The following is a 13,112-nucleotide window of genomic DNA, read 5'->3' as shown; positions in this document are numbered from 1 at the left end:
CTTAAAATGAATAATAGGTGTAGATGATTTTTGTATTTAGTGTGCTTGGTGTAAAACAATAATTTCATAAAAATAATTTTAAAAATATGTATAATTAATTTAAAAACTTTTATTTTTGTTAATTTCTATTTAACCATCACCTTTACTGTTTTCAAATACAAACTGTTTTACATTTACATAACAAACTTAGTATATACTTATTAAGTAAGTATAACCTTGATAAAAATAAAAGAATTTTATTTTTTCAGATAAGTGATTTTAATTAAAAAAATGAACGTATTATTTTGTGTATTTTGGTGTACCCTTTGGTTGAGTACTTCAGCGTATAATAGTTCTATCATCGAACTTGTAGGCAATGGAGTACAACATTTAACATTTTTATCACATAAAAGTCAATATAACATAGTAAAAAATAAATGGTTTGAACAGGAACTTGATCATTTTAACATTACTGATACTAGGACGTGGAAACAGGTATTATTGTATTATAGGTTTTTTAATTGTATATTATGGTGAATTATATGTTATTTAGTGTTAAAATTATTCAGAAAATTGATAACTAATACAATTTTATTTTTTTAGAGGTATCATATGAATTTGAAATATTATAAAATGGGTGGTCCAGTATTTTTAATGGTGGGAGGAAGAGAAGAGATTTCACCAAGTTGGATGATTTCCGGAGCATGGATTGAATACGCTCAATTGTTTAATGCTGCATGTTTTCAATTGGAACATCGCTTCTATGGAATGAGCCATCCAACTGAGTGAGTGCAATAATGAGAGATAAGATTATATTATATTTTTTTTATACATATATTAAGTTAAGCAATTTATTTTTAATTGATATTATTGTACCATGTATCGTATGTAAGAACATTTATAACTAAGACCGCGATAAACTGATAACTAATTACAATTAATCATTTATCAAAACTAACAGGTTATAATACTATGATACAAACTTATAGTTATTATTTTTTTTTTTATAAAATTCTATTTAAAATGAATTTGCACCTAAGTCAATACTGCAAAATATTTTTATGCAATAAATGAATCATAAGTAAACACCTAATAAATTTACTTTAAGACCATATTTTCAAATTATTGAGATTTTTTGTACTACTTAAGAAATACTCTGTGGTGAATCACCACAAAATGTAATGCATATATTGAAATAAAAATAGTGTTAAGTTAATATTATTTCTTAACGCTATGTCCTATGTAAATTTGAATGTGGAAAAAAATCATGTAATATAATACAATTATTACAACTATACGCGTATTTTCCGCTAAAACTCGCTATAATAAGATAAAGTTATATAAAGTTAATAATCTTTATGGTACTAATATTTATCGTCGATAAATTTCGATAACGAAAAACTAGTAATGAATTGAGGATTTAATTTGTATACAACCTTGCTTCGCAATAGTGTGTGTTCCTGTTTCTTATAAAAATGTAAAAAGTGCAATCGTCTATTCGTAATATGTTGCGGAATTTGGAGAAAATATTTTTGCATTTGACAGCGGAATTATTTTTTGTAAGGTATGTGAGATTAAAGTCAAGTGTAAAACGGTATGCTATCATACAGTATCTGAAAACTAATAAAAACATCCATTTATTAATCGAAAAAATGAGAATAAATTAAAATGTCAACAATTATTTCCCAATATACCAGACAAATTCATGTTCACCAAAGATTTGTGCAGCACATTATTGCTAGCAAATATACCTTTGGAAAAATTGTGAAATAGACATGTCCGTTTGTTTTTTGAAAAATATTCAGGTAAAGATATGTCTTCGGTTTCGTTATTAAGAAAATTATACATTGACGAAAATGTTATGAAGATACAATGAACGAAATACGAAATAAAGTAATGGAAAGAAGATTTGGGTGTCAATCGATGAAACATCTGATACTACCGGACAATATATTGCAAATGTAGTTATTGGTACTTTAAAAGCTGATAGACCCGGAAAAATATTTTTACTTTCATGTAAAGTTTTAGAAAAAGCTAACAATTCCAAATTGTTTGATTAAGCATTGTTTTCTTTATGACCTAGTGGTATCAGTGACGGATTACACAATTTTTCGCCACAGGGCTGATTTTTTTCCTCCCCCTACCGCTACTTAACTAGTCTGTATAAAATATTTCAACTTTAACTGGATAGATCATCAAACTTTTGATTGCAGCTAGTTGTGACCTATGTGTATACTTTTTCTTAAACATTTTTTTTTTAAATAACTATCGGTAACTTATAATAAATGATAGAAATATACATTTATAAATTTATAAATATACAAATATTTTACTATAACCTCATACTAGATGCATTTTTTTCTGGCTTTTGTTGAAGCAAATTTGTCAATCACTTCATCTTTATCAAACTCGATGGTTTTAACGAGCTCTGATTCAATATGTTTTTCTTTTTAATAAACAATTGCAATATGTAATTGGACAAGTTTGTTACTTATTCAGTATTAGTAGTATTACAAATTCGTACACACATAAGTATATCTAATGCTATATTTTTGCTTCCGAAGGCACAGTTTTTCAAAATATAAATATTTATTAACAGATAATCGTGGTTAATTTACTATTGATAACATCAAAAAGCTCTAATTTTACAATGCAATGATTTTGATTTTTGAGTAATTTTTAAGCTTTGATAAATTTATAAAACAAATATTTGTAATTTTTATTTCATATTTGCATTTTTCTAATGTTTTTAAGGTCATTAACTTCCGAGCCCTAGTTATAATTAATTATTAAAAATATGTAGAAATAATTTTAGATAAAATGCTAAGTATTAAATCTATATCTCAGATATTTTCGGATAAATAATAACATATTAATAAGTTAATTTTAATTGATTCTTCGTTATTACTTTTTTTTTTTTGTATAATAATAATCATATGTTTCAGTAATTTAAATACTTCAAATTTAGTGTACCTGACAGTTGAACAAGTATTAGCTGACCTGGGAACATTTATAAATACCATTTCGATTAAAAAAAAAAAACTGCTGGATGATGCTAAATGGGTAGGATTTGGTTCATCATATTCGGCAAGTTTAGTTACCTGGTTAAGATTAAAATATCCTCATTTGGTACACGCCGCAGTTTCATCAAGTAGTCTACTAAAGGCGAAAATAAATTTTGAAGGTACGACATAATGCGTTGTTTAACATTTTTTTAATTCGCAAGCATATAAAATGGTTACGCGAGGGGACACATTTGGCCAAATTCATACTGCTAACAGTCAGATGGTGGTGTGTTTTAGTCATGACAGGATCAAAAAATCCACATAACGAAAAACTGATAATAACTGTAAATTATTATCAATTTGATTCCACTCTCCTCTAAGAAATTATTTTATGTAAATAAGCTATAATATTGGCCAACTGTGTTAAATTTTACAAGTGGTTTTACTCCTCTTTTACCCACTCGCAAGAGTTGTACTAAAAATGTTACAAATTTAATACAATATCGTCAATATCCTATTAAAGCAGAGATGGCAAATCCATTGCACTCGTGCTCGAGGTGGAACGCGGAAAGATTTTGAGGGAACGCAAAAAATTAAAATATTTTTACTATATATAATAGGTAAAAATATTTTGAGCATACGGCTTTTATCGGTCAATAACGATTATTCAATTTTATCTGTAGATAAAATAATAATATAATATAATATTGTGTTTAGTATGATATTTACGTTTATTGAAAGTAAGCTGCAAATTTATATATATATTTATATTATTATTATTTAATCTACAGACTAAATTATATAATATTTTTCATGGCACGCTCGAAAAAAAAAGGTTAGGTAATTTTTGGCATTTAGTGTTTAAAAGGTTTGCCACCCCTGTACTAATAAGGTATATTATAATAAGTTTTTCTTCTAGCAACTTTTGAAAATATTAAAAATACATAAGTTCAATTTTTTTTTATAAGCACTTTAAATGTTGACAAAATTAGAAAAATTAGAAAAATTTACAAAATTAATACATTTTTTATTTTTTATTGCTATGGCTATGAAAGTTCAATAAAGACACAACTTTTTATTGGAAAATCAAGTTCAAATTTCGACGAAATATTATTAACATTTTATTTTGTTCTAACTAAAAAATATTATTCATACTAACTCTCCACAATGAAATTTTTAAAATATTTAGATAACTTTAAACTATTTACCTATATTTTTTACCACTAACTATCCACACTGCAATTTTATATTAATATGTCGTAATTCAATAGGTACGACTTATAAGTTAAAAGCAGTTAGTAATATTATTATATTCGGCATATTATATTATATACGATTAGTTTTTAGTGAAATTTAGTTCAACTTGCCTTATTAGTTATTACTAATAGAAAAATGTATCTATCTTGTATTTCCTTAGAATATTTTATAGCTGTTCAAAAACAATTATCAGATTATGATCCAAAATGTGAATTCCATATTAGACAAGCAAATAAAATGATAAACGATCAACTAAAGACCGATTATGGAGCAAAATACATACAAAATAAATTCAAGTAGTTATTAAAATATTCACAATTATTTATTAACATTAAAATAGCATATACATACATGGTGAAATTATAAACGTCAATTGTAATCTATAATTTTAGTACATGTGCTCATCATTTACACAATTCTACAAAAAATGTACAACAATTGTTTAGAGACATGTCTAAATTCATTGGACTAATTGTGCAAGACAACGAAGATGACAGATATTATGATAAAATTATTGAAGAATCGACAGTAACATTAGTAACACTATGTGATATAATGTCAAATGAAACGTTGGGAACTACAGTAAATATTTTATTTTATTGATTCACTCTTCGTTCAAACGCTTTGCAGCTTCCACCAAAGCTCTTCAGCCATAAATTCTTATTTGCATCTTCAATTCTAGCTCAATTTATTAATCTCTTTAGGTCGTCTTTTGCTTGATTTTTCGATGACACGTCAAAATATCCCGGTAAAAATATCACCGACAAAATATCCTAAAAACAAAATATCCCGCGTAAATATTAATTCAAAATTTAAACCTTTTTATAAAAGTTACATAGATATTAATACAATATAATTATTATTAACGTTTATAAAATACAAACAAATTAATTAAAATATTTTAAAAATTTTTAAAATGATATGTTTTTTGTCAAAAAGTATTATTCTTATATTTTATTATAATTATTATAATACTAAGTTATGTGCTATTGCTTTTAAGTATTTATTGTTATTCGTTCTACTATATCCTCAATCATAATCCAGCCTCTGCACACCCTACACGACCAGCCCACTATAAACTTTTTGACCTCAACAAATCGTACAAATTTGGTACGTTATACTAACTATTCAAGTTTACATTTATTCTCCAATCATATATACACCTGTATTACAGTTTAACTTATAGAGTATAAACCCATATTATATATACTTATCTAATTTTATTTTTTTATGGGTCATATTTTTACTTGTCTCTACGAGCTTTGTTATAGTCCTTTATAATTCCGTTTTCGATTCTTACATATACCTGTGCTTAATATATTGCTCAACCTTCTTGCATATCTCTTATATCTTTTCCAAGAGCTAAGTTGAAGATTGGAGGAATAGCACGGTCCCTTGTCTCGACCCATATCTGACCACAAATTAGTAGTATTTTATTAATAAGCAATTTAGTTATAAATTTATAATAAAGTAGATATATTTATGATTATGAACAGTAATTATTAATATACGGATATATGTACCCAATAGGCATGTAAGAATGTATACATTTTATTTTTTATTGTTATTTATTAATACTTTATTTATTTTTCTAAAGTTATTTTTAATAAATAACTCTTTTTGAAGTCGAAATTTTAACTTCAAACGCGTATACAAGCGAATTATGAATATTTATTTTCAATAATAACTTATGAGAAACTTTGTCTTACATTTTCAATCTATTTGGCATAGAAAAATTATCAAAATAACTTGAAACATTTTAAATGTATATAACCTTATCTAATCATTTGTACCTCAGAGATACAAAATATTTCATATAGATATAGGTATACCTTTAACTCACAAAAGTACAAGCGAGATCCAATTTATTACCAAAAACCTCTCTCAATAACTTCATCCAATAAAAAAATACACGTCATTCAAAAACCAATACTTAAATTATCGTTCCATTCAGAATCTAAAAAAGTCAATCTGACAGTATGACTAATGGATGGCTGGTACCTATACTATCAATATTATATAATATAATCCCCGTATCGAGTATATTCTATATGCAATATGCATAATGATAATAACTAACAGTAAAATAATAATGTATCATATTGTATACATTTTTTAGATTGACAGATATGCAGCTGTAATCAAAAAATTCTTATCTATTTGTGGTACACAATGCTTATCAAACACATATGAATGGCGAGTTAGATATTTTGCAGAGTCATTTTGGAATAACACAGCAGTAAAATACGGGAGTTAGTACCAGACTTTTTGATCAAAATTAATATAATTTCTAATCGATTAATCAAAAATGTCGGTGATTTTGTAAACTGATCACTAATACAATTATCTACTAATTACTAAATATAGTCTATGGGTTGTTCACCATTCCTATTGCATAATGTAGCATCATAATTTTCATGTCCAATTTATACTATGGATAAGTAAAAATAATTAACTTACTAATAATATATAGATATTATGAATTTTGTCTATTAATAGATAACTATTTATATTTTATTTGTGTACTTCATTAAATTAAATTTATACTTTTGAGTTTTTGGTTTAGAAAAATAACCTATATAGTCTTTAAAATTAATTTAATTTAATTAATTATTAAAATGTTTATAAACAACAATTTATTATATAATGAAGACTAATACGAATTAATGTTTAATTAATCTATTGGCTATATTATATATTAATATTTTATTTTTACTACCTTATTTATTAAATCTTAGAATGACTTGGGTAGAAACATCATTGAAATAATAAAATAATACATTGAATTAAGTTATAAAAATTCACACAAATTTAGTTGTAAGTTAATAAAATATCTATAATTATCATAACTGACTTAGAAAATTAAAGATTATAAAAAAATTAGTTTCTCAATATACCAAATACCTATTTACATAATCATAACGAAATCCACATCAACTATGATCCAATTATTGTAATGTACATACATAACTATTACTTATATGAAAGTGATGATAAAATATAACTTAATAAAATTAAAATTCAATAATAATTGAATTTAAATAGGTATTTATTTATAAGCTTCAAACTCAAAAACTACTATAGTCCGTGAAACGAAAGCTGGCCGGTGACTCACGACACCCGCCTGGCACCTGCCATGTACCTGCCGTTAGCCATAGGTTCTCAAAACTGTACCATGCTGCTGTGATGTTTACACAATAGTCGCACGGCAATTAGTTATACATATTATTATATGATGACCACTGATTAGAAATTGCCACTAATCACGCCGGTCATCAGTCAATTTTCGTTACACGGACTATAGCCGCATACTCGCATGAAGCATTGCGTATTCGAAAGTGGGAATGGCCGCTATGGCGATAGAGTAAGAGTATAGGTACTTGACTGGTCATAGTCTAAACGTCTGCCGAGCGTACATATTATACGGTTTTTATTATTATTTTATTATTCTAATATAATTTTTGATGATTGGTTTTTCAAAAAAACAATATGACGATTTAAGGTAAAAAAAGTATAATAAAATATATTAATATCTATCTTAATTCAAATAATATAGGAACTTATTTTATCTGCTACTATCATGACCTATCATTGTATTACAATAAAAAAACTATTTTATCGTATTTCAGATCGTCAATGGTTATACCAAACCTGTACAGAGCTTGGCTTTTTTCAAACATCCAATCAGGATCATCACTTGTTTGGTAATACTGTATCACTGGAATACTTTACTGATTTATGCATCGATGTTTTTGGAAAATCGTGAGTTATTAAAAAAAAATCATATTTTGTTATCAGTATGAGGTATTAAGTAATAAGTATTTTTAGTATAGAGTTCACAATAAGTAAAATAGGAAATAACTGTGCATATACTGGAGCGTATTGTTTGTTCACTACTCACTAGGCTCCTGATTGTAGGTTGGCCCTAGTGACACGACCAAATTTTGCCAGGAATATTTTCAATTAAATAATTTATAGATAAGTAATTACATTATATTTATAACAGAAAACAAAACAATTTATGACATGTGTCACCGTCACGTATATGATATAATAACCATGAGTACAATACATATGTATATATATATATATAAATTATAATACTCATTACTCGTAAATTTATTGGTTCCCCCGAGTCTAATGACATACAAAATACAAATATGAATAATATGATAAAATATATTTACGAGGCGATGCAAAATATATTGACCCACTGCCGCATCCGCAAATAAGCCGGATAAATGAACCGATCTCGGTCACACGTTCAGACGACAGCGACAACAATTACGTAACGGCCTACATAGGCGCCTGGAGGTGGTAAGCTGGGGCATTCCCCCCAAGCTTTTTCAAAATATTTTTTTAATTGAATTTTTTAAGATAAGTTACTATTTAATATATAAAAAATTGTAAGTGGATATATGAATAATAGGTTACCATTATAAAAACATTAGATTAGATTATTTGTAGTCGATTGATAATTGTATACCTAGTAAAATTATAATATTTCTTCTCAAATTCTAACATTGCCCCCCCCCTCCTAGAACAATTTCTGCGGGCGCTTATGACGGCGTATTGTACGGGTCCAAAGGTCTGTAAGCGAAAGGGCTACGAGGAGAAGTCATATTATAAAACGGCACTGAAATATATATATATTTATACCGTGGTGGTATTCGAGCAAGTGACAAATGCAACGCACACTTAATCAATATAAAAGACACCGGCAGTGAATTAAAATCAACGATAGCGACAACGAAGGCGAAAGGTAACTATAACACTAAGCGCCTCCGACCGGCATACGTAAAGGTGCGAAAACTGGATAACCCGGAGCAATAACAGAAACACCAGGCATAAAGACCGTGGACGACGCGAGCACAGGTGTGCTTGTCGGCGGAAGCTGTTACCAGCATCTAATGCTCGTTGCACTATGGTCAGCTGATCCGTGGTTCGTTGTAGAAAATCATATTAAAAATTTGAACTTGAATGAAAAATCCAATAAACGAAAACAGTGACTTATTTCACTTTATGGTGGAAAGGTGATTGGCCTAATCTAGATGGGAATTCAGAGTGGGTTATGGAAACTCAACCTCTTTCAATTTTCTAAACAGTCGATAAAATTAATTTTTTCTTACAATACTTAATAATTGTCTAATTATTATTTTCATAAAAAACATATTATATATATAAAAAAATATTGAATCAAAAAAATTATATTTATTTATTTTATAAGATTAACAAGTAGATAGCCTAATAACAATTTATTATGTATTTGATATTACAATTTTACATTGTTGTATAAAAGAAAATACAAACTAATATATTAAAAACATACAATAAGTAAACCTAAAATGTACACATTAAATAAAATAGGATAAAAAAGGTTTCTAAGTTGCCAGACTCATGCAGCGAATAGTGGTTCATCATTTAGATCAGTGGTCGGCAACCTTTTTGGACTTCCAGGCCACATTCACGAATTAAAAAATTCGCGGGCCGAATAAAAATAAAAAATTTACATTCTTAAAATATTATTTACTATGAAAAAAATATATCGTCTAAAATTTTGATAATAATGAAATGAATAAAAACATTTTGTAGTTCTAAAATTTAAAGCAGGTCATATACAATAGCAACGCGAGCCAACCACTGATTTAGATAATTGTAGAATAAGAAACAAGAAGGAATGGTAAAAGAGGCTGTAGTGTACGCAAGAACTCTGAAATTAACATATTGAAGAGGAAGAAACAATCACTTACATCAATAATGAGATTCTGTTGAAGGATTATATTATAAGGAAGACGACAATCTGCTTGATATTAGTAATTTAAGTTTTAAAGAACTGGGTCATAGTCGTGAGGAGAGTTATCTACCCTATATTTAATTTGAACCAGGGAAAATTAGTTATTAATACTAAACACGTTCCATTTGCCAACGGACCACCATTGAATGAGAATTCAATACAACAAAAGGTAGCCAAAACCAAGCGTCTCCAGCATAGATACACTAGCTTCATAGTTCACAGAATCAAATGTCTTAGAAAAATCTGCGTAAATTAATTTCACTTGAGATCTACATTTAAAGGCGTTACAAATATATTTACAGAAAGTAACATTACAAGTTGTAGTAAAGCGCCCAGGTTGGAATTCATAATGTACATCAGTCAAAATTTAATTTGAAGAGAGCATAGGGCATAGGCTAAATACTCAAATGATTTCAATAATTGAGAAAGAATAAATATTGGTCGGTAGTAGTTCTTTACGTTTAAGTTAATACCAATTTTATTAAGATTTTGAAAATCCAAATTAAAGCAACCTAAAACTACCAATGAAGCATTATCTCATTCATCTTGATTTTATTCAAAAGTTTATTTTTTTTTTTATTTTATTTGGACACCTAAATACCTTATATTTAAATGTACAGGGTTTATGCCTGATTTTGCACATATTGTGATAATCTTTGATGTTTGAAGGTTCTTACCTTCTTAGTACCCTAAAATTTTAAATAGGGACTCCCAGTTTCTTAGTAGTTTTAGTTCAAAGTTTAAAAAACCTTATTATGTAATTATAATATCATACATATTTATACTTGACATTATTATTTTTTAGATTCAATTTGAATACATTAAGTAAGGCAGTAAATAAAACCAATATTATGTACGGTGGTTCCAAACCAAGAGTTAGTAGAATTGTTTTTGTAAGAGGGTCTATCGATCCATGGAATCCATTAGGCTTGTCATTTTTGCCAATAAATTCGTCTACAATTCTTATTGAAGGTAATATTTTGAAATATTTTAAATTAAGTAATGCTTATGATATGATCATATTTATGTTTTATCAGGAACATCTCATTGTGCAGACATAGATTCATATTCATCGGACCCATCACAGCTGTCGGAAGCCCGTGTAGACATTTTAATGTATTTAAAAAAATATTTGAGTGAAGAGGATTTTTCAATTGAACCAATATTGTTATAGGTGGAGAAAATTTAAATTAAAATAAATAGGACTTAAGATGATGACCACCCATTAAGTCCTTCATTCCCAAAACAAACTAATTTTTAATGCGCAACAAATAATATGACTACACCATTTTTATTTAGGCATGCAATGGTCCCTAACTCAACAATAACTAAACTAAACAAAACAATTAAGTAAATATTTTCTTAAAGACATTAAATCACTTATCTTATCTCATCTTATGATCTCTTTTCGTTTTTATAAGTATCTTTAACCGCTATTTGATGAACATTTTACAAAAGCCCAAAGTAGATATTAGGCTTATCAAAAAGCCACTACATATTCTCAGCACTAAATCTATTACTTTTGATAATATCTGGTCATTATTATCGGATACTAGCAATAAGGTAAATACGTACTACTCCAAGGTTATAGACATCAATAAAGCTATTTGTTCTACCGATGATATCAATTCCCTACAATATAATTTAGATCAATTTTATATATGGTGCTCATTAAATGGTATGTCTTTGAATACCTCTAATATCTCTATGTTCACATTTCATTCAAACGTTCCGAATCCCATAAAAATTTTCATTATTATATAAAAGATGTCTTGCTCCAATCTGTTAATCAAGTATAGGGTCTGGCTGGTATTATTCAGTCAAGACGATTTTTATCCTTTAAATTTTAATGCACAATAAATAAAATATATGAAAAAAGTCTTCGTGTCTCTAATACTCTACCTAAAAAAAATCCGTCACTCGTCTTCATAATTTAATTATACCACGGTTACTACAAAATCCATGATTTAGTTAATAAAAAATCTTTAATTTATATTATTATTTAAATTTGTTTTTAATAAGTGATAAAAACTCAGTCAAAATCTATATAGTAATTTTCGATTGTACAATTTTTTTATATACGTTGTTTAAATAACTCACTCATAATTGATTCTATAATTTTTGGTTTGACTCTAAAGCGTCGTAAGCTATTACATCGAGCAATATTACACCTATTTTAAGGTCAAAACCTCTTCGTAAGATTTCTAAACTAGTGCAACACGATTTTACTTTTAATATGTTGCTTTTTTCTTAGGTGAAAATAATAAAAAGTGCACAATCGTGTACATTCTATCTTCTCTACATGATGCCAACGCAGCTAAGCATAAAAAAAAATATTACGCTGTTATAAAAAATCTGTAATATATAATAATCAATGCTTGTGAATCGGAAAGGGTCACATAAAAACGAAATCACCCACAATAATACATTATTTAACAAGTCAAAGGGTACCTCGTACTTCGTAGTTGAATTATTCAAAAAACAAAAAAATCTTTATATTTAAAAAATAAACGGTAAGTGTTATAAATGTTATAATAACTTATATAAGACATAAAAACTTAATTTACTATAAAAGACAATTACTGTTGTTTTTGTTTATGTGAAATATTGGAGCGGTTTTTAAATTTAAACATACATTTTTGATTGTATTTTTTATTATTCGAATAACGTAAATGGTTAATAAAATACCTACACTTGTTGAAAATAAAAACTAATCGCAATATTATTTATATAATAATGTAGATATTAGATTAAAACTACTATTGTAAATAAATGTTTATAATTTATATTGGATAATAAAAAAATTAAAGTATGTTACTTAGTAATAATAAAGTTGAACATCGAAAAACGTCGTTTTTCTATTACGTTAATCGGGTACCTGCAACTACCGACGATGAAAATCATAAAAATACCTATTTATATAATTATACGTCATAATTATTACATGAATACCTTATCTAAAATTCAATTTGGTTAGTGCACCATACGATAATAATAAGTTGGGTAGGTAAAATAGGGGTTATTCTATACATAGATTATTATTTATTATAATTAACTCGTTAGTAACAGCTGCAAAA

General features: G+C 27.2%; 1 protein-coding gene across 1 annotated transcript; it reads left to right on the top strand.

The window, feature by feature from the left end:
- The first annotated feature begins 270 nt into the window (after positions 1–270).
- Positions 271–12,642, top strand: LOC132922035 (thymus-specific serine protease-like). The gene is made up of 8 exons (XM_060985336.1): positions 271–474; positions 583–764; positions 2,925–3,163; positions 4,402–4,537; positions 4,634–4,827; positions 7,871–8,003; positions 10,841–11,007; positions 11,073–12,642. The coding sequence occupies exons 1-8, from the start codon at positions 271–273 to the stop codon at positions 11,207–11,209; spliced, it is 1,392 nt and encodes a 463-aa protein (XP_060841319.1). The 3' UTR covers positions 11,210–12,642.
- The last annotated feature ends 470 nt before the right edge of the window (positions 12,643–13,112 follow it).

This window comes from Rhopalosiphum padi, chromosome 2, assembly GCF_020882245.1.
Source record: "Rhopalosiphum padi isolate XX-2018 chromosome 2, ASM2088224v1, whole genome shotgun sequence".
NCBI classification, from domain to species: domain Eukaryota; kingdom Metazoa; phylum Arthropoda; class Insecta; order Hemiptera; family Aphididae; genus Rhopalosiphum; species Rhopalosiphum padi.
Note: the sequence above shows the minus strand (reverse complement) of the source record. Positions and strands in the feature narration are given on the sequence as shown.